The sequence below is a fragment of the Mastigoproctus giganteus genome, chromosome 6 (genome assembly GCF_048544385.1).
Source record: "Mastigoproctus giganteus isolate SK-2022 chromosome 6, ASM4854438v1, whole genome shotgun sequence".
Lineage (NCBI taxonomy): Eukaryota > Metazoa > Arthropoda > Arachnida > Uropygi > Thelyphonidae > Mastigoproctus > Mastigoproctus giganteus.
Window position 1 is genome coordinate 125,995,588 of NC_143580.1, and position 27,001 is coordinate 126,022,588.

Genomic DNA, 27,001 nt, shown 5'->3' on the forward strand with positions numbered 1-27,001 from the left:
GCATAGTATCAGTAGTGTCCTTAACAACCCTGCCAACCTTGGTATCGTCTGCAAACTTGGACATTAAGCCTGATACACCATCATCAATATCATTTATAAATACAGAAAACAACAATGGACCCAACACTGAACCCTGAGGAACTCCACTAATAACATTAGTCCACGTTGAGCAGTGTCCATTGATTACCACTCTCTGTCTTCTGCCACTCAACCATCCCTTTATCCATAGCAGCAATTTGCCTCCAATGCCACACTTCTCCAATTTGTGCAGCAGTCTTCCATGCGCAACAGTATCAAATGCCTTTCTAAGATCCAAATATATAATATCAAAGTTATTCCCTGCATCCAGTTCTTTTGTGACTACATCATAGTATCCAATCAAATTGGTCAGACAAGACCTGCCCTTAACAAAACCATGCTGTGTCTGAGCTATAACTGAATTCTTGTCCAGATGATCCTGCAGTGCTTCTTTAACCAGTGCCTCCATTAATTTTCCTGGAACCGAAGTTAAACTAACAGGTCTATAATTACTTGTGTCAGCCTTTGATCGTCCTTTGTGAATTGGGGTTACATTTGCACATCTCCAGTCCATGGGTACCTCCCCTGAGTCCAAAGAAGCTCTCATAATTATGGCTAGGGGTTTGCTTACTTCCTTTGCTGCCTCCTTTAATATAACTGGATAGATCCCATCCACCCCTGGTGCCTTTTTTATGTTTATCCTCAGCAATTTCTCCTCCACTTTCCTCTCAGTTATTAGAAAATAATCTAGCTCACTGCCAATGTTTACTTCACCTACGACATTCCCCTTCCTGAATAACTCCTCATGTGTGAATGTAGATGCAAAATACTTGTTTAGATTGTTAGCCACCTGAGCAGGATCCTCAACTGTTGAACCATCAACATCCAGTGGACCAATCTGATTCATCCCTTTCCTTCTTGAGTTTAAATAGGTAAAGAACTCTTTTCTGTTTTTCTTTGCGTCCTTTGCCAAGGATTTCTCATAATCTGCCTTTGCCTGCCTAATCTCCTTTGTGACTTGGTTACAGACCAACTTATATCTATCATAGGCTTCCATGTCACCCATTAATTTGTATGTATCCCATGCATTTTTCTTCTCTGCCATATGTCTCATTAGTTCATCTGACAACCATTCAGGCCTGAACCTTGAACAATATTTCTTGGTTGGTATGTAAAGCCTGGTAGCTTCCAAGATTAGTTCCTTGAATGCTTCCCATTTTGAATTTGCTGTTGGTAACATCATCAGTTGGTCCCACTGTATAGAATTTAAATACTGTCTCAGACCATCATAGTCGCCTTTACGAAAGCAAAAACCCTTCCCTTTGCCTCTGATGGTAGTTACCTCCTTGAGTAAATCCCACTTCAGCACACTGTGATCACTGCCACCCAGTGGTTCCTTTATCTGCAGATTCCTAATGCATGAAGAATCACTACTGATAATCAGATCAAGAGTATTACTCCCTCTAGTTGCCTCCCGAACATGCTGGTGTAGAAAACAATCATCCAATAAATCCACAAAAGCCCTGCTAGTGTGTGAGTGACCAACCCACAAATTCCAGTCAATATCTGGGAAATTAAAATCCCCCATTATAAGACTCTCTGATTTACTGGCCCATTCTATTTCCCTGTACAGTATCTTATTATACTCATCAGAGTCATTAGGCCTATAGCACACTCCTACTCTCAATTTTGATTTACCTATGCTTATGTCACACCAAACTGACTCGACACTGCCCTGTCCATCAATGTCGACTGGCTTCACTTCCTTGGATTTTATGTGTTTTTTAACTAATAGCATAACCCCTCCTCCCCTCCTGTCCTGTCTATCCTTTCTATACACATTGTACTCCCCAAATTCCAGTTCTGCATTTCTTATATCTGTGTGACACCACGTCTCTGATATCCCAACAATATCTGCCTTTGATTACTGCTATTCACATGAAACCCTTGCATTTTTTGAAATTAAAATTTAGTAGCATCTTAGCAAACCATTTGCTTGTTGGAGTATCACCATTCACATTCTGATTACTGTGATTTACCACCAGTCAACCTCCATATCATCAGGGAAACAGACATTAAGTCTCATAAACCTTCATTAATAAATATAGCAAACAATGTGCTCAATACTGCAACCTGTGTGTCTCCACTAATAACATTAGTCCAAGGACAGTGGTGCTCGCCATTAACCATTGTGTTCTACTAATCAATCATCTCTTTATTCACAGCAATAACTTACCCTTAATACCACTCAGCTCCAATTTGTATAAGTTGTCATTTAACTACAACAATATAAAAAGCTTTTCTGAAATCTAAGTATATAAAGTTAAAATTATTATTTTTTTCATCCAGTTACTTTGTTACTGTGTCATAGTATCCCAACTTCGGTTAGGCAAGACCACTACTTAACATATCCATTCTGTGAATGCAGTAAAATTACATTGTCTTAATGGTCCTGCATTTCTTCTTTAACCAGCAACTCCATTATTTTCCCAGGAAGGTGTTAAGCTAACAGGTCTGTAATTATTAATGTCACTTTTTGATTCCCTGTTTGTGAGTTGGGGATACGTTCACATATCTGCAGTCTATAGGGAACTTCTCTGAATCGCAGGATGGTGTGAAAATCATGGCTAAAGGTTTGCTTACCTCTACTGCTGCTTCCTTTTATATAATTATGAAATATCACCCACCCCAGATATATTTATATTTTTTATATTTTGCTTCAACAATTTATGTTCTACTTTCTGTTTTGGGGATCACTCTCCTTTGGGGACTTTTAATCTCTCTTGGCACAAGCACATTACAAATATTGCTTCCTTTGCATCTAAAAAACTTGGTTTTCTCTTTCGCTCTCAGCATTACTTTTCTTCCAAACAGCTGTTCACTCTACAAATCGCAAATCCACCCTACCATGGAATATTGTTCCCACATCTGGGGTGATGCACCCAAAACCTCTCTCTCAGGCTTCTAGATTCCATTCAGAAGAGGGCAGTTAGATTAATTAATGATTCCTCTCTAACAGAGTCTCTCCACTTGCTATCTCATAGACATACTGTTTCTGCTGCATGCCTTTTCTACAGATACTTCTATGGGCACTGTTCTTCTGAATTGTGTTCTATAATTCCCGCTCTCTTTCAAAACAGTCCGAACACGTGCCACCACCAGCCAACATCCATTTACTGTCCAACTTCAAACTCACAGAACCAACTTTTCATCTCCCTTGTTTATTCATTCAAGTGCCGTTTTCTGGAACAACCGTCCATCGTAAGTATTTTCTGAAAATTACAGTCTACAGAAGTTCAAGTCTAATGTCAATAAATATCTTTTTTCGTCTTTTCAACCTCCAACCGAAGCACGGTACTAAATACTATAGGTTCTAATAACTCTCTTGTTTTGGATTTTCATAAAAAAAAAAAAAAAAAAAAAAACACCTTTCCTATCAGTTACCTTAAAATTATTCATCTACCTGTTAGAATTTGACACACTTCTGGCATTCCCATCACTAAAAAATTCTCCTTCTGTGAATACTTATTCAGTGTGTCAGAATTTTTTGATATTATATACTTGGATCTTAGAAAGGCTTTTGATACTGTTGCACATGGAAGACTGCTACACAAATTGGAGCAGTGTGACATTGGAGGCAAATCGCTGCTATGGATAAAGGGGTGGTTGAGGGGGAGAAGACAGAGAGTGGTAATCAATGGACACTGCTCATCGTGGACTGATGTTATTAGTGGAGTCCCTCAGGGCTCAGTGTTGGGTCCATTATTGTTTTCTGTATTTATAAATGATATTGATGATGGTATATCGGGCTTAATGTCCAAGTTTGCAGACGATACAAAGGTTGGCAGGGTTGTCAAGGACACTACTGACACTATGCTGCTGCAACAGGATCTGGAAAGGTTGAGCAGATGGGCTGAGAGGTGGCAAATGAAGTTTAACATTGACAAATGTAAAGTACTACACATGGGAAACAGCAACCCCAGAGCAACGTATCAACTCTGTGGTACTACACTGACAGTGGTAGAGAATGAAAGGGACTTGGGGGTGGTTGTGCAGGCAGATATGAAGTTCTCTGAGCAGTGCAGACGAGCTGCAAGAGTAGCTCATGGAGTATTGTCAATGATATACAGGAATTTTTCCAGCAGGGATAAGGAGGTGATTATTCCATTGTATAAGGCGATGGTCAGGCCACACCTAGAGTACTGTATACAGGTCTGGAGGCCTCATTTCAAAAAGGATGTAGAGCTGCTGGAACGAGTACAGAGAAGGGCAACAAGATTAGTGAATGGAACAAAGGGGTGCTCTTACGAAGAAAGGCTTAAGTTTTGCAAATTACAGTGTCTGGAGACTAGGCACCAGCGAGGTGATCTGATAGAGGTGTATAAAGCCTTGAATGGTTTAAGCATGCTCAATGCTGATGGGATTCTTCCTCTAGCTCAGAAAAATCACCTGAGAGGGCATAAATTCAAATTGAGGAAAGACAGATGTAGGATAGACGTGCGGAAATTTGCCTTTAGCCAGCGGGTGGTTGGTTGGTGGAACAGACTTCCATCCCTTGTGGTGGAGGTTGATAGCCTAAATAAGTTTAAGGCTCAGCTGGACAGGTATTTTGAACGAACAGAGGGGTGAAGTGGAAGTGGTTTTTTTTTTTTTTTTTTTGGCTGATGCTGCATAAGCTTGCTTTCTTGCATCAAATGCCTCTACTAATGCTAATGCTAATGCTAAATCTAAGCAGGATATTCAACAGATAATCATTCATATCTAGTTGATCAATATGATACATCCCCTTCCTTCTAGTATTTACAAAAAGCAGTCTACTTTATTGGCAAAAAAATTGTAATACTTTAGAAGAAAACAGATCCTTGAAAAATATATCCTTCAAAAAGCATAAAACACTCTTGTGGTAGTACTTCTACCTCTGAGCAATGGTAGATCCCAGAAAATTCAGAAAAAACAAAAGGAAAAAATTTTCTTAATAAAAACAAGGATAATAAAAACTCTCTCTTAGACCGAGGTTAAAGATCTTTTAAAATACCAAATCTCTAAGTTGTGCCATATGATTTACAATGTCAAAGAAAATGGATACCAGGTGCACTTGTTTTAGGAAAGCATCTTGAATAAATATTTCCAGTTAACTGGATGTTGTCGTTATTGGGGTTTTCTGGGCAAGGGATACTTAGCCCATATTGTGCCTATAAGGTAATTGAGATTAAAGATGATGACCGTGAAGAAAGCAGTCACAAGTGGGCTGTCACAATTCGTTATAGGATATAACAAAATTCGGAGAGATTTGTGCCATTACTCATGATATGGGAGAGTGATAAAGGTTTCTGTATATCTGTGAGGAAACTAAATGCAGCATGTTGAGCATTGTTGAACAAAGCACATTCAACAAGTATATGCTTTTACTGTGAGTGGTGACAAACGGTAACTGAGGTGAGCATGACCTATTTAGAGTTCTTGCTAGAATTAATTCCTCTTTTCTATTTTTATGGGAGTTAGAGTTCCAAAATTGTAGTTCCGGTTTGAATCGTTTTTCATTTGTATTTTCCATTGAAATGTCATTATTCCAAGCATATTCTCTGTATGTTGCATCTGTGATCAGTAAAATGGGACTAAAACATTTGTTAAGGTTGTGCTGGATGGATGTTTTTTGCAGCATGATCGTTGCATTCATTTCCTGGAATCTCAGTATGACCTGGGATCCAGCAGAACATAACTATTTTTTGATATTCATGGAGATGTATGATTTCATGTCTTATATGCTTTAATATTAGGTGAGGAGTTGTTTTTCAATGCTAACATAGCACTCTGTAAGTCAGTATATATATATATATATATATATATATATATATATAATGCTTTTGTTGACCAACAGGAATGAAACATCACTCAATGAAGTATAACTGCTGCACTCAGTCGGCTGTGAAACAGTGGCGGTTGTATGTGTGTTGGTTGATTGGTTGATTTAATTTTTAAGGGTACATTGTGCCATAATGCTACCAAGTCCAAAATAAAAACAGTACTAAATATGTTTGGTAACCTTGAAAAGGCTACCAGGTCAAGAAGGTAAATATGATGAACTAAGGTAAATATAATGTTCTAAGGCAAATAAAATTTTTAAATAACAAAGTATAAAATAATAAATTTAAATCTGATTATACCAAATGAATATACTGTATCTTAGCTGAATGTAGAAAACTAAAAATGTCAGAAATATTGTCACTGTCATATAAAATCTGGCTGAGTGTAAATGGTTCATCCAGATTATGAAAAGTGGTAAAATATTAAAGGTGTGCATCTCTAAAGACAGAACATTTGATAAAAACATGATAAATGGATAAAATAGTTTCACACTTTTCACACATGTAGGTAATCCACCCTCAGCAATAAGGAGTGTGTCATCTGACTGTGACCTTTTAGTATTAGTTGAGGCATATGATGCAAAAAACTAAGCTTTTTTTTTTTTTTTTTTTTATGTGAACCCCAAACACGAGAGGTATTAGAACCTATAGTACTTAGTACCATGCTTGGGTTGGAGGTTGAGAAGACGAAAGAAGATATTTGTTGACATTGGACTTGAACTTCTGTAGATTGTAATTTTCAGGAAATACGTATGAAGGAAGGTTGTTCCAGAAAACGGCAGTTGAATGAATAAATGAGGAAGATGAAAAGTTGGTTCTGTGGGTTTGAAGTTGGACAGTAAATGGATGTTGGCTGGTGGCGGCACGTGTTCGGACTGTTTTGAAAGAGAGAGCGGGAATTATAGAAGCCAATTCAGAAGAACAGTGCCCATGGAAATATCTATAGAAGAGGCATGCAGCAGAAACAGTACGTCTATGAGAAAGCGAGTGGAGAGACTCTGTTAGAGATGAATCATTAATTAACCTAACTGCCCTCTTCTGAATTGAATCAAGAAGCCTGAGAGAGGTTTTGGGGGCACCACCCCAAATGTGGGAACAATATTCCATGGCAGGGCGGATTTGCGATTTATACAGAGTGAGCGGCTGTTTGGAAGAAAAGTAACGCCGAGAGCGAAAGAGAAAACCAAGTTTTTTAGATGCAGAGGAAGCAATATTTGTAATGTGCTTGTGCCAAGAGAGATTAGAAGTCAGGGTAATCCCCAAAAGAGATATATCCTTTTGCCTAGAAATTGGAGTGTCACTAAAGATAAGCATAGGAGCAGAAGAATCCTTTTTGCGAGATATAAGACAAGACTGAGTTTTAGAAGGGTTGAAATCAACTAAGTTGTCTTTGCCCCACTGGAGAATTACCTGAAGATCGGCATTTAAGGAATTGGTAGCAGATTTTCGAGAAGTTGAAGCTGATTGAGCAGGGCAAGGTTTCTCAAAATGGAAAGTTGAATGCAATGTGCTATCATCGGCAAAACTATGGATAGGATTTCCAGTCAATGGAAGAAGGTCATTGATATACAAGAGGAAAAGAGTGGGGGAAAGAACTGAACCTTGGGGGACACCGGCATTAGTGGAGAAGTTAGAAGACAGAGAGCCATCTACCATCACCCTCAGTGAGCGATCAGAGAGAAAACTGGATAACCAATTACTAAAAACAGTTGGCAAACCATAAGATGGAAGCTTGTTTAGAAGACCTTTATGCCAAACACGATCGAAAGCCTTTGAGATGTCAAGAGCAACTGCTTGTGTTTCACCGAACCTTTCCATTGAAGTAGTCCATAAATGGGTAACATAAGCCAGAATATCACCAGTGGATCGACACCGACGGAATCCATACTGGCGATCGTTGATCAGACGGAAGGTTTCTAGGTAGTTTAAGAGTTGGCGGTTAATTGATTTCTCCATTACTTTAGAAAGAGTAGAGGTAATTGCAATGGGACGATAATTGGATGGGAGGGATTTGTCACCCTTTTTAGGAACTGGCTGGATATGAGCAAATTTCCAAGCAGAAGGAAAAACACCTTTAGAATAAGAAAGTGAAAAAAGGCAGCAAAGAATAGGAGTAAGTTCAGGAGCACAGGTTTTGAGAACAAGTGGAGAAATACCATCAGGACCTGGAGCTTTCTTAGCATCAAGATTCATCAAAATCCTTCTGATATCCTTTTGACGGAAGACCACAGGAGGCATTGAATGGACCGTGTTGGGAATGGTGGGAGGTGTTTTACCAAGTTCATTAATACATGAGCTGGAAGAAAAATGGGATGCTAGCAGGTCAGCTTTATCCTTGGCTGAAGTGACAACAGAACCATCTGGTTTGGACAGAGGTGGAAGCAGAGATGGGCAAAAGTTGCGGCCAATAGCTTTGGCAAGAGACCAGAATGCTCGGCTACCATTAGGGCAAGAAGCAAGTTTTCTACTCTTAGCCTGTTCAAACTCTAGTTTGGACTGATTAATAACTGCTTTACAATTGTTGCGAGCTTTGGTGTAGGCAGAAAATGAAACTGAAGAATCAGAAACAAGCCAATTACGATATGCAACATTCTTCTCTTGAACAGCCTTAGCACATTTATTGGAAAACCAAGGTTTAGATAAAGGACGAGATTTTAAAGTGGAGTGTGGGATAAAGGATTCCATTCCTGCAAGAATAATTTCACTGACACGATCTGAGCAAACGTTGACATCAGGAGTTTTGAAACAGTAATCCGACCAAGGAAAAGAAGAAAAGAAGTCTCGCAGGTCATCCCATTTTGCATTCTTGTAATGCCAAACAACACGAGGTTGGGAATAGCCATGAGATAAAGGTTCCATTGGAGAAGAGACAATCACCAAGTTGTGGTCTGAAGTGCCTAAAGGACCTCTCACTACGACCGTGTACTTAGAAGGGTTGTTTGTGAGAAAAAGATCAAGCGTATTGGCTGTATGATTAGGATTGTCCGGTATTCTTGTAGGTAAATGAACAATCTGTGCTAGGTCATTAGTAATTGCAAAAGCCTCAGCATCTCGACCTGCTGGGTCGGTGTGACTAGAAAACGGAAGCCAGCTGGAGTTGTGAACATTAAAATCACCAAGGAAAATTACCTCACTGTTAGGAAAGTTGGACTGGAGAAAGTCAAGTTGCAACGAGAGGAAGTCAAAGAGCTCCAAGTGATTAGTGGAGTTGGGAGAACGGTAGAGACAACAGATGAATTTGACACAATGAGGTAGAGAGATTTTAAGCCAGAGAAGATCAAAGAGAGGAGATTCCAAATTGCCAAGTCTCTGACAGGGAATATCAGAACGGACATATGCACAAGTACCACCTTTGAGGCGAAAGGAATCATACAGCGAATAATTTGGGCATCTGAGATGAACAGTAGTTGAATCAACCGCTAACTGAGATTCTGTCAGAAAAAGTACATGGGGTTTGGCAGACTGCAAGTGGAAATGGACATCGTTGAGATTAGAATTGAGACCACGTATATTTGTGAAATGAATTAGGAAATCCTTGGGAGGTTTAGATCTTTTCGCAGATAAGCTTGTTCTATTAGTTTGACAATTCATGGTGTATTCAATAGTAAGAAAAAGTGGGTGGGACATGCTGTATGAAGTAATGAAATTTTTGGATATGGCGTACATGTGGTAAGAATATACCCAGATCCTTGACATAACGTGGCCTCGACAATGCTCCCCGCATACACACTACTCGGACTCCCTCCAGTCACTATCTGGCAGAGTAGAGGTAGCAAGATTATACACTAGCTGATCCGGAAGCCTCCTAGAGAGTTACCAATAGGTTCGGTCCGGTGTACTAACTAGCGGCCGGCCTGCGAAAACCGTTTTAGAGCTGTACCCTCGAAATGTAAGGAATATTGGATCTCGCCACAACGTTCATCATAACCTCAAAAGTCATCAATCATACTGCATGATGGAAGAGATAGGGAAGGGTTGACCGGAACTTAGCTCTAGAGACTAAACATGGGTTCCTGAAGCTTATATAGCATCAGCCAAAAAAAAAAAAATAAATAAATAAATAAATAAAATAAACCTTCCAATTTCACCCACCTGGTCATTCCAAATGTTTGTCTAGTTCAGCCTTAAATTTATTTAAGCTACGAACTTTCACAGATGGAAGTCTGTTCCAGCAATCAACTGCCAGCTGGCTAAATGCAAACTTCAGCACATTTATTCTACAACTGTATTTCCTCAATTTAAATATATGCCTCCTCAGGTTCTTAATCTGAGCAAGCAGAAGTATCACATCAGCACTGATGCCTGCTCAAACCATTTTACGACCTTATGCACCTCAATCAGATCATTTTGCAGTTGCTAGTCTCCAGATGCTGCAACTTGCAGAATTTAAGCCTCTCTTGGTAAGAGCACCCCTTTGTTCCTCTCACCATCTTGTTGCCCTTCTCTGTACTCATTCTAGCAAATCTACATCCTTCCTAAAATGAAGCCTCCAGATCTGTACACAGTACTCAAGGTGTGGCCTTACTATTGCCTTATACAAAGGGATAATCACTTCCTTGTCTCTATCAGCAAAATTCCTATATATCATTATTTAAAACTCCATGAACTGTTCTGGAGGCACATCTGCCTCCTTAGAGTACTGCACTGCTCAGAGTACTTCATATCTGACTGCACAATTACCACAAGGTCATTTTCATTCTCCACCTCCCTCTGAGTGTAGTACCACACAGTAGGTACATTTCTCTTGGGTTACTGCTATCCATATGCAGTAGTACTTTTTTGTCAAAGTTAAACTTCAGTTGCCACTTCTCAGCCCATCTGCCTAACTTTTCTAGATCCTGTTGCAGGAGCATACTGCTTTTATTGTCATTAACAACTCTGCCAACCTTTGTATCATCCAGAAACTTGGACAATAAGCCTGATTTTCCTACATCGATATTCCTTCATGATAAATACACAAAACAACAAAGGGTCCAGAACTGAACCCTGGGGGGGAATCAACTAATAACATTAGTCCACATAGCAACTTGTGTGCCATTCTGACATATATTTGTTTGGTGGAATGGTGACATATGTTTGTGTCCTTGTATTTTTTTTTTTTATTGGGTTATTTGGGCATAAGAAGGCTTATTCAGGCATGTTGGCTGTACTGTTCTCTTTGCTTCATGGTAACTAATTCCTTGTTCTGTTCAGTAATTTTGTATTCTTTTCCTCCATTTTTAATTTCTCACAGTTTCCAAAATAGGCAGTCTGGTGACCTCTGTAGTTAGGTCATTTTAAATGACCAGTCATACACAGTCTTGTCTGTTATGATCCCGGAAACCACATTTTGCACATATTGCTATTCCTTGGAATGCTGTTTGTGAATATTCATACCTTTGACATTTGAAACAGCAAATTGGAGTGGTAGGTAAGGTCTGATTTGGCAGTTCAAATATCCAGCTTTGACAGATGTTGATAGTTTCGATACTCTGAAGGTTAATATTACTGTTTTAGTAGGGGTAACTATGTCCCCTCTTTTAACAGATATTCCTTTCACTCGGATGACTCCTTGGCCTTTCATTTTCTGTTGTATTTCTTCCTCAGATATGTGCAGGAGATCCCATTTACTTTCCATTCTTCTGGGGGTGTTTAAGGTGGTATGGGGCGTTATCATTACTGGAAATCCTCTAAGGAACACCGATTTCAAAAATCTGGTAAACTGTTGAACATTTGCTTGTTGTTGTTGTTGATGGGGTTTTAAGTGCAATGGCTACTTAGGCCATATTGCACTTAGTAAAATGGTTCATACTGCCTGTGTTGGTTGATGTAGAAGCAGTTAGAAATGGCTATACAGTCCTAGTCATTTTAGGAAGGAGAAGAATTCTGTGAGATTTGATTTTTCGCCTATGATATGGCTAAGCAACAAAGGTTCCTTTAAGCTTTCCAGAGAACTGAATGACATTAGTCGAGCATTGTTATATAGAGTACATTCCAGAAGTATGTGTTTGACTGTAAGTGGTGTATGACAATCATTACACTTGAACGGTCATTCCTTGACAAGAGGAACAGATGAGTTAAATGAGTATGACCGATTCTGGCTCTGGCTAGAATTACTTCTTCTTGTCTGTTTGCAGTGAGGCCGGAAGCTCATAATTTTGGTACAGGTTTAATTTGAAGTAGATTATCATGAATTTCCACTTGCCATTGAAGAGTCCATTGACCTTTACATATACTCTGTATATTCATTTTATAATCAGTGAATGGAATTAGGAAATTTGCTGGGTCTGATCTGGATGGATGTTTGGCAGCATCATCCACAATTTCATTTCCTGGTATTCCAGAATGAGCCTGGAATCCAGCATAAGATAAACTTTTGTTGACGCTCTCTGAGATGTATCAACTCTGTTCTAATGAGATTTAATAATGGGTGAGTAGATGGAGAGTTGCTTTGCAAGGCTAATAAGGAACTTTGCGAGTGTGTAGATCATGCTCTTTTGAATTGACATATGTAAAATATTTTCTATAGCAAGTTTTATGGCATATAATTCAGTTGTGTAACTACTACACTCTGTTGGAAAAGATAGAGAAATGGTAGTATCAGGGAGTACTACTGCTGCACCTGATCCACTCTCAGAGTTTATTCCATCTGTATATATTTTAGCGAAGTCAGAATAACGTTGTGTATGCGAAATATGTAGCTGTTGGTTGTTAATGTCTGTTAGAGAGTGTTTTCCCCACTGGTGGATATAAATGTCACAAGATGGCATGATGAGAGACCATGGAGGGTCGGGATCTATATGATCTTGGAAGATTTTATTGAAGTGTATATCCCAATCTTCTGCTAGTTGCTTTAGCCTAATACCAGCAGGTCGAACTGTCTGTGGTTTGTTTCTATATGTCATAAACTGCAGATTATAAAGTATTGACCAATTAGGATGGGTCATCTGGCTTTGGATCTTGGTTGCATAGTTAAGCAGCAACATCTTTCTCCTGATATTTAGAGGAGGTTCATGAGCTTCAACATACAAACTTTGCACTGGAGATGTTCTGAACACACCTAGTGCTGTTCTGAGAGCTGAATATTAGCATTAGCATTAGTAGAGGCATTTGATGCAAGAAAGCAAACATATGCAGCATCAGCCAAAAAAATAAAATAAATAAAATAAAATAAAATAAATAAATAAATAAATAAAAAAAAAAAAAAAACACTTCCACTTCACCCCTCTGTTCGTTCGAAATACCTGTCCAGTTGAGCCTTAAACTTGTTTAGGCTATCAACTTCCACTACAAGGGATGGAAGTCTGTTCCACCAACCAACTACCTGCTGGCTAAAGGCAAATTTCCGCACGTCTATCCTACATCTGTCTTTCCCCAATTTTAATTTATGCCCTCTCAGGTGATTATTCTGAGCAAGAGGAAGAATCCCATCAGCATTGAGCATGCTCAAACCATTCAAGGCTTTATACACCTCTATCAGATCACCTCGCAGGTGCCTAGTCTCCAGACACGGTAATTTGCAAAACTTAAGCCTTTCTTCGTAAGAGAATTCCTTTGTTCCATTGACTACTCTTGTTGCCCTTCTCTGTACTCATTCCAGCAGCGGTACATCCTTCTTGAAATGAGGCCTCCAGGCCTGTATACAGTACTCTAGGTGTGGTCTGACCATTGCCTTATACAAGGGAATAATCACCTCCTTATCCCTGCTAGAAAAATTCCTATATAACATTGACAATACACCAGGAGCTACTCTTGCAGCCTGTCTGCACTGCTCAGAGAACTTCATATCTGCCTGCACAACCACCCCCAGGTCCTTTTCATTCTCTACCACTGTCAGTGTAGTACCACAGAGGTGATACGTTGCTCTGGGGTTGCTGTTTCCCATATGTAGTACTTTACATTTGTCAATGTTAAACTTCATTTGCCACCTCTCAGCCCATCTGCGCAACATTTCCAGATCCTGTTGCAGCAGCGTACTGTCATTAGTGTCCTTAACAACCCTGCCAACCTTTGTATTGTCTGCAGACTTGGACATTAAACTTGATATACCATCATCAATATCATTTATAAATACAGAAAACGATAATGGACCCAATACTGAACCCTGAGGGACTCCACTAATAACATTAGTAAATGATGAGCAGTGTCCACTGATTACCACTCTGTCTTCTCCCCCTCAACCACCCCTTTATCCATAGCAGCAATTTGCCTCCAATGCCACACTGCTCCAATTTGTGCAGCAGTCTTCCATGTGCAACAGTATCAAAAGCCTTTCTAAGATCCAATTATATAATATCAAAGTTATTCCCTGCATCCAGTTCTTTTGTGACTGCATCATAGTATCCAATCAAATTGGTCAGGCAAGACTTCCCCTTACCAAAATCATGCTGTGTCCGAGCTATAACTGAAGTCTTGTCTAGATGATCCCGCAGTGCTTCTTTAACCAGTGCTGCCATTAATTTTCAGGGAACAGAAGTTAAACTCACAGGTCTATAATTACTTGTGTCAGCCTTTGATCCTCCGTTGTGAATTGGGGTCACATTTGCACATCTCCAGTCCATGGGTACCTCCCCTGAGTCCAAGGAAGCTCTCATAATTATGGCTAAGGGTTTGCTTACTTCCTTTGCTGCTTCCTTTGATATAACTGGATAGATCCCATCCACCCCAGGAGCCTTTCTTGTGTTTATCTTCAACAATTTCTCCTCCACTTTACTCTCAGAGATTACAAGATTCTCTAGCTTACTGCCAGAGTTGAATACACCTCTGGCATTCCCATCGCTGAATAACTCCTCACGCGTGAATTTCGATGCAAAATATTCATTTAGTTTGTTAGCTACCTGAGCAGGATCATCAACAGTTGACCCATCGATATCAAGTGGACCAATCTGATTCATCCCCTTCCTTCTAGAGTTTACATAAGTAAGGAACTCTTTGCTGTTTTTCTTTGCATCCCGTGCCAAAGATATCCCGTAATCTGCCTTCGCCTGCCTAACCTCCTTTGTAACTTGATTACAGATCAACTTGTATCTATCATAGGCTTCTGTGTCACATGTTAATTTGTATGTATCCCATGCATTTTTCTTCTCTGCCATATGTCTCATTAGTTCATCTGACATCCATTTAGGCCTAAACCTTGAACAATATTTCTTAGTTGGTGTGTAAAGCCTACTAGCTTCCAAGATAAGTTCTTTGAATGCTTCCCGTGAATTTGCTGTTGGTAACATCATCAGTTGGTCCCACTGTATAGAATTTAAATACTGTCTCAGTCCATCGTAGTCGCCTTTACGAAAGCAATAACCCTTCCCTTTAACCCCTAATGGTAGTTACCTCTTTGAGTAAATCCCATTTCAGCACACTGTGATCATTGCCACCTAGTGGTTCATTTATCTGCAGATTCTTAATGCATGAAGAATCACTACTGATAATCAAACCAAGAGTATTACTCCCTCTAGTTGCCTCCCGAACATGCTGATGTAGAAAACAATCATCCAATAAATCAACAAAAGCCTTGCTAGTGTGTGAGTGACCAGCCCCCAAAATCCAGTCAATATCTGGGAAATTAAAATCCCCCATTATAAGACTCTCTGATTTACTGGCCCACTCTATTTCCCTGTACAGTTTCTTATTATACTCATCAGAGTCATTAGGCCTATAGCACACTCCTACTCTCAATTTTGATCTCCCAATGCTTATGTCACACCAAACTGACTCGACACTGCACTGTCCAGCGATGTCGACTGGCTTCACTTCCTTGGATTTTATGTATTTCTTAACTAATAGCATAACCCCTCCTCCCTTTCTATCCTGTCTATCCTTTCTGTAGACATTGTACTCCCCAAATTTCAGTTCTGCATTCCTTATATCTGTGTGACACCACGTCTCTGAAATCCCAACAATATCTGCCTTTGATGTTTTGAGCAATGCCTCAAATTCATCAAATTTATTTTCTAAACTCCTAGCATTGATGTACATGCAAGTATACATGCGCCTGTTCTTTTTCTTAGCTACTCTAACACAACCCATGTGTTTACTTGTACCCCAATGATTCCCAGCAGTCTCTGAAATATCTTGCATCTTATTTTCCAGGCTGCTGCTCATTTCAATAGAAGCAGTGCAAGAATCAGTTTCACCTCTGCCAGTGGCTACTGTTAATCTATTAGTCCTTGTATCACCCAATCTAGCAGTTTTCCGACCCACCTAACACTGCCTCGATAGCATCAGCAAACATTCTTGCACCCTTTCTATTTAAGTGTATCCCATCCCTGTAGAAGCAGTCTCTCCTGTTAACAAGTACAGACCAGCTTGAAAAAAAATTCTACCCTTTGAGCCTTACACAATCTTTTCAGGGCCGAATTGATCGACAGGGCTCAATCGACATTTGCGCAGATTGCATCGAATAAAGTGCTAATATTAAGCATAAATTGTGAATTGGATTACAGTTGTGTTTTGAACAGTATTACAAACAATTTATAGAAATTAAAATTTTTTTTTCAGTTCAAGTTTTTTCATTACATTCCCATGAATCTTCATTGATTGGATTGTTTTTTTTTTTCCCCCCCATTCTATCATACATCAGCATCAAGACAGCAAGCTTATAATAACATCAGCCAAAAAAAACCACTCCCGTTTCACCCCAAAATTTTGCATAGTTCTGCCATGAATTGCTTTAAGCTGTCAACTTCCACAATAAGAGACTGAAATTTGTTCTAGCAATCAATCACTCACTGGCTATAGGCAAATTTCCGCACATCTATTCTAAAACTGTCTTTCTTCAATTTAAATTATTCCCCCCTGAGGTGCATAATCTAAGCAAGTGGAAGAATCCCATCAGCACTGAGCTCGATCAAACCATTCAATGCCTTATACACCTCAATCTGAACACCTCGCAGGTACCAAGATTCCAGATGCTGCAATTTGCAGAACTTAATCCTTTCTTGGTAAGAGCAACCCTTTGTTCCCCTCACCAATATCGTTGCCCTTCTCTGTACTCGTTCCAGCACCTCTACATCCTTCCTAAAATGAGGCCTCCAAACGTGTATGCAGTAGCCAAGGTGTGGCCTGACCACTGTCTTCTACAAGAAGATAATCACGACCTTATCTGTTCTTATTATATCTTCATCAAAATGATTGATAAATACAGGAAACATAAATGGGCCCAACACCAAATCCTGGGTGATTCCACCAATAACATTAGTCCACAAAAAGCAGTGTCCACTGATTATCAACTCCCTGTCTTCTCCCACTCAATCATCTCTTTACCCATAGCAACAACTTGCCGTTATTGCCATAATGCTCCAATTTGTACAGTAGCCTTCCATGTGAAATAGTATGAAAAACTTTCCTAAAACCCAAGTATATGCTATCAAAATTAATTTTTGCATCCACTTCCTTTGTGATCACATCATAGTATCCAATCAAATTAGGCAAAAATGACCTTTAATTTGGAAAAAATGGCCCCTTTAACAAACCCATGCCGTGTCTGGACCATAACTGCAGTGTTGTCAAGAAGATCCTGCAATGCTTTTTTAACCAGTAACTCCAATATTTTCCCAAAAAGAGAAATTAAATAAAAGGACTGTAATTACTTATGTCAACCTTTGACCTCCCTTTATGAATCAGGGATACATTTGAAAATCTCCAGTTTGTGGGGACCTCCCCTCAGTCCAAGGAAAATTTCATAATTATGACTAAGGGTTGGCTTACTTCTCTTACTGTCATGTTTGTTATTTGGTTTTTAGGAGCATTAGCAACTAAGGCCATATTGCTCCGGGGATATTTCCTGCGGTGGTCATTCTCTGAATCTTTCCGCATCCTCCGTATTTGGTGGTCACGGGCTCGAACCCGGGTCTAATCAAGAAGCATGTACCACGCACTGCTGCTCCTGCCCACCTGGCTATGAAGGCGCCACTTCTCTTACTGCGTCCTTTAATATAGCTGGATAGATCCCATCCAGCCCAGATGCCTTTTTATGTTTAACTTCAACAATTTCTTCTCCACTTTGGTCCCAGTTATTACAAAATCATTTACTTCCCTATTAAGAGTTTGATAAACTTCTGGTATACCCCTCCTTGAATTACTCCTCGGAGTAATTCAAGGAGGGGTATACCTCCCTGTCTGAATGTAGATGAAAAAACACTCATTCAGTTTTTCAGCTACCTGAGCAGTTCATCAACAGTCAAACCATCAATATCAAGGGGACCAATCTGATTCATCCCCCTTCCTTCTAGAGTGTACATAAGTAAGGAAGTCTTTGCTGTTTTTCTTTGTATCCTTTGCCAAAGATTTCTCATAATCTTCCTTCACTTGACTAACCTCCTTTGTGTCTTGTTACAAACTAGTTTATATTTATCATAGGCTTCTATATCTCCTCATAATTTATACGCATCCTGTGCATTTTGATTCTCTCCCACGAGTTTCATTAGTTCATTTGACATCATTTAGGCCTAAACCTTGAACAGTATTTCTCAGTTGGTATAAAAAGCCTAGTAGCTTCCAAGATTAATTCACTGAATGCATCCCATTTAGAAATGGCGTTGGTAACATCATTCAGTTGATCCCGCTGTATAGAATTTAAAAACTGTCTGAGACCACTGTAGTCACTTTTATGAAAGCAAAAAGCCTTCCCTTTCCCTCTGATGATAGTTACATCTCTGAGTAAATCTCACATCAGTATATTGTGATCAGTGCCACCTAGTGGTTCCTTTATCTGCAGATTCTTAATGAATAAATGTTCACTGCTGATAATCAGTTCAAGAGCATCACTCCCTCTGGTTGCCTAACAAATATGCCGCTATAGAAAACATCATCCAATAAATCCAGAAAAGTCTTGGGATGAGGTGAGATAAAGCACTCTCCCTAGCAGACTCGAAGACAGGCATGCTGTAGTCCAGTCGTGATCTGATTATGGTTCTATATAAATGAAGCAGGTTGTAGCAATCTGCTCCCCATGTTGTGGCTGATAAGACTCTGAATATGTTCGGTTTCTTTTGACAAGTAGTCCGGAGATGTTCAATGTGCTTTTGGAAATTTAACTTACTGTCGAAGAAGAATCCTAGTAGACGAATACTATTAGTTACGCGAAGAGGATGGTTATTCAAGTGGAGCTCGGGTTCAGAATGCATATTGCATCTAGTACAGAAGTGAATGGCAGTAGATTTCTGGCTGGATAGTCTATAACCATTTTGTGTCATCCATGTCACAATGCGATTGATTGATATTTGTAGTTGGCATTCAATGTAATACATGTTTTGAGAATGACAAGAAATTGAGAGATCGTCTGAGAAAAGTATGAATCCACAGTTTTCGGAATGAGATCAATAATATGATTCATTCTCATTGCAAACAAGGTGGCACTGAGAACAGACCCTTGTGGAATTCCTTCTTCTTGCATAAAGTTTTTAGAGAGGGTTCCCCGATAACGAACTTGAAAGGATCTCTGTTGAAGAAAATTTTGGATAAAATATGGTAAATTACCTTTCAGGCCAAGAGAATGTAGATCCTTTAAGATGCCAAAACACCACAGTGTCAAACTTGGCTTTCTCAACGTCAGGACAGACCATGATGAGATGTTCCTTTTTTTTTTTTTTTTTTTTTTTTTTTCAATATTTGTCTCAGCTTTCATCATGAGATCCAATGAAAATCGGTTTTTCCATAATCCAAATTGGTTGTTATTTATCAAGTTTTGGGACTTGAGGAACCAAGTGAGATGGTGATGTATCATTTTCTCAAGAATTTTTTCTGAGACAGCTGGTAAGGGATATTGGCCTGTAATTTCGAGGAACAGAATGATCTTTACTCGGTTTTGCAATCGGTAGTACATAAGAATGATGCCAGGAACTTGGGAAGGTATGTTCAGAAAAAATTTCGATTGTAAAAGAGAGTGATCTTTGATCCAGATTTTGGAGCATTACATAATATATTCCATCAGGGCCAGCAGCACTGTTTCTTGAGTTGGTAAGAGATTGCTGAGTTATTGGCAATCTCTTTCCAACTCAAGATCCCAGGTTACCGCTCTGCCATTTGGAGGCAGGAGCAGTGCCACCAGTGATGAAGCAGTTATTAAGGTTAGTAGAGTAGGTTAAATACTAAAAAAGAAAGGTAGATTCCCTTTCTGGGTTCTTACATCAGACTTTTTAGGCAAAGAACCACTTTATGTGAACAAAACAGAAGAATATCACAAAACAAAAATAAAACTATATCACTTTCAAAGATCACTCTATGAATCGCAGAGAAAAAAAATTGCTTGGCACTCGGGGACAACATTTGTTTCTTCCAGACTCCAGATGTTTCACTGCTTTTGGTGTCCCAGATACATTCATTAGGCATGTGTGTATTAGGAAAGGTGACAAATTTCCTATGATCTCCTGTAGAGTGAATAATTAAAAATATGGTGCTATCAGTGAGCATGCATCTGTTTTTAACCTTGTCGTGTTTATTTTAGTTTTTTGTGCTTCCTATTTGTATGGATTATGTCCATAGATTCAGCTGCCTGCTGATGTTTGTCAGACACAGTTGCTCCTTTTAGCCCCAGGAATGAAGAGCTTTTCCTCCTGGGTTTTTGGCCCTGCCGTGGGGAGGCAGGAGCAGTGCCACTTGGTGGCCAAGTGTAGAGTTCAGAATGGTTAGTAAAGTTTAAATTAAAGAAAAAGGAGGTTTATTCTTTCTCTGGACTCTCTTAGAACTTTTAAGAAAACAGAGCTAATTAAAAGAAATATTTGTAACTTGTAGGGAAAAAACAAAACAAAACTGAGTTGTAGCACATAAAATGCTCTATAAATTCGCTGTGATTGCTTGGCACCTAGGGCCACTACTCCAGCAATCCATAAAAATTGGCACGTAAACTCTGTTTTTAACTTGAGATTGTGAAGCTACTCATTTGACTTGTGTGTGTGTGTGTGTGTGTGTGTGTGTGTGTGTGTGTGTGTGTGCGCGCGCGCAACCATTTTATTATTATTTTTGCATATGTTTTTGCATTCCTTAATTTGACTCAATCAAATTCACCAATTTTACTTTTTGAATTAACATATTAAATTTAAGATAGCTCAGCAACATCCTATTCAGTAAGGTGAATAAAAGCAACAAATTAAAAAAACAGTACTCACCTGATCAAAGTCATTATCAATTTTACCACCGTAAATGCATTGGCTAAATAAGATACAAAGAGCATCCCAAGGAACTTTTTCAGGTGGGAGGTTGGTACGACCCTTTAAAAATAAACGCACATTATAAGGACAGGCAGTTACATGAACTAACAGAAGCTATGGTTGACAGGTACATAATAATTAATCACAAAAGAATACAATGTAAAACTGATCATTGCTAAAAATTAAATTACGATACAGGGTGGGACAGGAAACCTGAGAGTTTTTGAAATGAAATAATGTGCTGAAATTTTGGTTTTGTATTTAATGATTACTATCATTAGGAAGATACATTTGATGCCACTTTATTTTTTAAAGATCACATTAGTGAGATGTCTCCTATTATTTCTCTCACATTGTTCCAGTCTACGTCAAAGATTCCTCATAATTTTCTGGATCATTTCTCCTGGAATCGCTGCAACTTCAGTCATTATTCTTTGTTTTAATTATTCAATGTTTATGGGCCTAGTTATACACTTGACTCTTAAGGTAGCCCCACAGCCAGTAGTCACAAGCGGTTAAACCCAGATAATGTGCCAGCCTTGGAACATCACCATTCTGTGAAACCATGTGGCCTAGAAACTTTCATGCAACACATTTATTGTTGTCCTTGCTGTATGATCATTCGTCCCATCTCGCTGGAACCATGTGGTGTTAAGATTGATTCCACGGTGGCACAATTCTGGTTCCACAAAACTTCCTAGCATTTCCACGTAGTGATCTAATGTAACCGTAACTGTACTGCCTCCACTACCTTCAAAAGTAGTAAGGGTCTATGATTCCAAATGACACAACCCACACCAGCCAGTAAACCCACATATCAAACTGTGAAGAGGACATTGATGGAGCTATTCTGGATTTTCAGCTATCCAATAGTGAAGATTCTGTTTGCTGGAGCAACTTGACAATTCAAAATGTCCCTCGTCTGTCATAAGCAGAATGTTCTTGACATCTTGTAAGACAATTCCAAAGGAATTGTTCCAAATTTTCAATTCCTTTAGAATTGTTCAGAAAAGTTCTGGCACGTAGTCAAGATCCTAACACTTAGCTCTAGAATGATCACTATTTAGTATAGATGAAAATTGAGATCCTTATGCAAAATTCTGCACAAGCTTCACACAGAAATTCTCAGGGTGGTAGCTTGTTTCCTGGCCAAACAGCATGGACCCTAAAGAGCAGCTCTTCTCACATTTTAAACATTCTCTGGTGTTTGTACTCTTCCCACAGCACTGGAGGGTTCTTCTTCATGGCAGAAGCACTTTGCTGAAAGTTCTGTACTCATAGTTTATCATGTCAGGGCTGGATACTGAGCCATGATGTTTCACAGCCATTTCTTCATCATTAATGAAATGGCATAAGATGACCTACCCGCTGACCTAGATCCCACTATTCCACCTTGCATTGTTGCCACAATAATGTGATTTGAAATTCATCAGGTTTCTCTGCCACACCTGTATAATAAAAGTATCAAAATCAAAATGTAATGTAAAAATTTCATTCATTATCAGCACTTATAATTTCTCATTTTAATATTATTCTTCCTAATTAATTTTAAATTTAGTTTTAAAGATGTTGGACCTAAAGTTTTCCTTACTGGTAGAGGTGGTGGGGGGGGGGGGTTGGAACCATGGGTTGACTGGGAGTTCAATACTGATACTATGGAGTTGGCTCGCTACTGTTCTGACAGTGGGGAAGACATTTAATTAATCTTATAATTATATCGGTTACAAATTAAACGTTAACACGGACTAGAAGAGTTGGTCGAAAGAAGCCATCCTATAGGAAAAAATAAGTAATCCCTGTTGCATTTCATAAGATAATAGAATATAGGAATAATTGAGCATTTAATAGCTCTCTACTGTCAAATTCATAGAGAATGTGTGTCCAGTCTTTACTCTCACCACAGGTACAGTTTGAGTCATCAGTCATCCCTAAGTAAGTTAATTTTGCCTTTAGGGAGCTGTGACCTGTCAATATAAAGGTTGAAAAGAATCTAGGGGCATACCACTTTGGTGGCTTTGGGCTAACCATTGCCACACGTGGCAAAAACCTTTTGGTAACAGCACCTCTGGTTTCCTTCTCCCAATTTTATTACCATTGCTTACAGAGCTTTGTGGCTACTTTCTATCTCTCAACCTCAATGTTATTGGCTGTGTCAAGGGCTATCCCTAGAAATTCTGTAGGTATGCCCTTCTGAGTCTATAATATAAGCCTCCTTTGGCTATTTCCAAATAAAGTGGGAGAGTGCCAGCCAGCACCTGCAGTGACAGGGTGTTCACAGTACAATATGTCCTGGTGATAGTGAGTAGTATTGTTCTCTGAATTGCCTCTAATTTGTTCCTGTTTCTGACTATGACCATGTGGGTAAATCATGCGCTAGCTCCATAGGTAATGGAGTCGGCACGTTAATTAAGTAAAAAGTTAATTTTAAGTCAAAAACAACCTCTAGGTATTTTAGCCCTGATACCATTTTTATGATTATTCCATTAATTTTAATTTGAGGGGTTCTCCTTAAGTTTCCTTTCAAAAGTATAGATTTAGTTTTTTCCAATGATATCCTGAGCATGTGCATTTCTGCCCCCTCTTGCAGTTGCATGAGGGTGGCATTTGATCTTTGCTCAACAACCACTCTTGCAACTGTCCAGAAGAAAAGGCCAAGGATTGAGCCCCGTGGGAACCTTTAAAATTCACAGGGCATGTCAACTCCTGGAATCTTGTACGAACTGAGACACTTCTGTCATTGAGGGAGCTGTTTATTACCTGATGGAGCTTTTGTGGGAAATTTGTCTGGCAGAGCCTCCTAAGGACACTATGCCACCAGAGTGAGTCAAATGCCCCAGCAAAGTCTACTGAAATTGCCAACATATTTTTCCTTGGTGTTTTTTACTGTTGTAAGTAAGTGGTGCATGGCATCCTCCGTAGAGTTGCTCTGTTCAAACAATTAGTATGAATTTATTACTAATCCCATATACTTTACTTCCAGTAATGGGTAAAGTATATGAGAGATTGAATTTCTCTCATAGCTATAGGTCTATATGATTTGGGGGGGGGGGTCTGTGGGAGGTTTCCCAAGGTTCCTTATAATTTCAGCTTGAGCACAGCTATTTTACAGTGATTATACATATTTATTAGTTTATCAGGTACAATTTCAGCAATTTTTTAAAATTATTTCCCCTTCTAGGAGGTTAAATCTCCAGGGCATTTATTGTTTTTAGTTTTAATTAAAGATGCTGTAATTCTTCTATTGTAAATAAAGGCTATATGTCGGCATGTTCAAAGTGTGTATTCTCAATGATTATGTCACTCTGAGTAGGGGAATAATTCCCAGCCTCAGACTGAATAATAGTATCTAATAACATATTAACAGATTCTGCCCAACACAGGGTTGGGGTTTCGTCTGGTTTTAGTGTAGTTGGAAGTACATCTCCTCTTGGCAGATTGTTGGTAACTCTTCTGTACACGACTCCCTTTCTAGGTCAGCGTTTCCAGAAGATCCCACCAAGTGTTGCCAGGATTCCTTTTTCTTTTCTCTAATGAGAAAAGCATATTTGTTCCTGAGAGTCCTACAGGTATCTCTCTCAGGGCATCAACCTTATTTTGAGGCCAAGATGTTCTGGCCCTCTGGAAATATCCACTTGTCTGGTGTACCCTTCTCCTGAGGATAGTCAGTTCAGGGCACAGATAAGCAAATACCTTCTTCCTAGGTTTTTTTCTCAGGATAGACAAGTTTGTTGTATTGGTGATCATTTCTGTCATAATCATTGCATGGTTGTCTAGGCCATAATTGTTGTTTGATCTAGACCACTCATTTTCCAGTTTCTGCAGCTCAGCTGTTATTAGTTCAGTGAAGGTGTTAATTAGATCATGGATATACAGAGTCCAGTCACAATATTATGACCACCCTCCCATGCAGATATCACATACACCTAGTGAATCATACAGCAATGCATCAAGTTCACACACCACAAGCATATAAGGCTTGATGTTCAGCATCCGTGAAAACAGTAGCACACGACCTATCAGACCTGGAAAAAGGCATGATCATCGGCTATCGGAGCCAGGGGTACCAGCATTTCCGAAACAGCGAACTTCGTGAAATGCTCACGGTAGTGAACATTAGTGGGTGTGCTGCAGTAGTGAAAGTGTATCAAGACTAGACGAACGGGACAGTTTTGATGACCCGATGTGCCAATTGTGGAGCCCCATGCGCCATTGATCCAAGAGGTGAACATCGGCTGAAACGGTTGGTCAGGACTGATCAGCACGCTACTGTTGCTCAACTGACCTTCCAAATGAACCAGAAAGGTCTGCAACACAACAGTGCAGCGAACCCTGTTGCATGGGCTTAGGAGCAGACACTTGGTGACAGCCGTTCATTACAAACAACGCCATCAGCAATACCAACACTGGACCCCAGCTGAATGGCAATGGATGGCCTTCTCCAATGAGTCCTGGTTTCTGCTCCACCTAGTGGATGGATGGTAGCGTATTAGGCACGAAACCTCCAAGAACAGACACCTAGATGCGATTTTTGAAAGAAGGCTAGGTGGTTGGGGAGGCATTACGGTCTGGGGAATGTTTTCATGGCATGGCTTGGGTCTGCTGATACCTCTGGAGGGCACCCTGAAACAAAATGGTTACCTATCGATCGTCGCTGATCAGATACACCCGTACAGGTTGACCATGTTCCCTGGGGGCGAAAATATCTATCAGAAAGACAGTGTACCATGCCATGTTGCTAGAATTGTCTGTGAGTGGTTCGTTTGAGGAGCATGACGAAGATTTCCAGCTACTCTCTTGACTACAGAATTCCACGGATCTTAACCCAATTGAACATCTATGGGACCATCTCGATCGACACACCAGACAGATGGATCCTCCATCCTACAGGAACTCCGGGGTGTACTGCAGTCTGCATGGTCACAGGTACCTGTAGCAACCTTCCACGGACTTACTGAGTCCTCCCACAGTGGCTGGCTGTGTTGCATGCTGCAAAACGCACATTCTGGATACTAGGTAGGTGGTCATAATAGTGTGACTGGATCCTGTAATGTGTTGCAACAAAAGCCTCTGCATTTCCACTGTAAAATACAAGGCATTATTTGTGTTTAATTGATGGACACAGATGTGCCATCTGTGTCCATGGTTGTTTCCTGAATATTTTTTCATTACATTGCCGCTAGTATTGTCAGAGGAGTATTATTTGCTTGGTCTAAGAGTTTGGGTTGTTGCTTACGTATACTTGGTTGTTGCTCAGAATGGATATTTCTAGTTCAATCAGAAACTGATTTAATTGGGAACTGTAACATCGGTTTCAGTCGAGACTAATTGAATTGGCATAGGTAATATTTTTGTTTATAGTAGGTGCAACTAGTTTTCTCACTTCTTGGTAACTGACTTTGTTCTCAACCTTGTATTTTACATTTTTTTCTCAGTTCTCCATTTTTCACATGTTTTGAAATATGCAGGATGGTCACTTTTTCAATTTGGGCAGGTCATTTTTGTAGTTGTACAGTCACTTTGTATGTGATCTGAGAACGCACAGTTCGGGCAGACAGGAATGTCTGTACATACAGTTTGAGTGGCCATACTTTTGGTATTTATAACATCTTAACGGGTTGCAAAGTAAATAACCTGCTTTTACAGGAAGGCAAGTTGGATGTATAGAAGGTGAGAATAATATTTCTGGTAGGGATAAATTGATTATCTTTTTAAGTAATTATACGTTTTGCTTCAATTATAATTTTGTATCTGCAAAAGTATAGATTTAGTTTTTTCCGATGATATCCTGAGAATGTGCATTTCTGCCCACTCTTGCAGAGTGGGCAGAAATGCTCTTCCGTTATTTCTTCTTCCAAGACACTTAAAAGTTCCCAACTGGATATGATACCCTGAGATGAATTTAGGGTTGCACGAGAGGATATTTTTACTGGAATGCCAGTGAAGTTTGTAAGCTGTAAAAGCTTCTCCAAATGTCTGTGGTACGTAGTTTCCACTGAT

The 27,001-nt window shown here is 39.5% G+C and overlaps 1 protein-coding gene across 2 annotated transcripts in view; it reads right to left on the reverse strand.

The window, feature by feature from the left end:
- Dhc64C (dynein heavy chain, cytoplasmic) overlaps positions 1–27,001 on the reverse strand; it is a 1,460,071-nt gene that overhangs the window by 123,243 nt on the left and 1,309,827 nt on the right. For both annotated transcript variants that reach the window (XM_090376486.1, XM_090376487.1), the window contains exon 81: positions 20,963–21,064. In XM_090376486.1, coding sequence (XP_090232612.1) covers positions 20,963–21,064 — 102 coding nt within the window. The remainder of the gene's footprint in view (positions 1–20,962; positions 21,065–27,001) is intronic.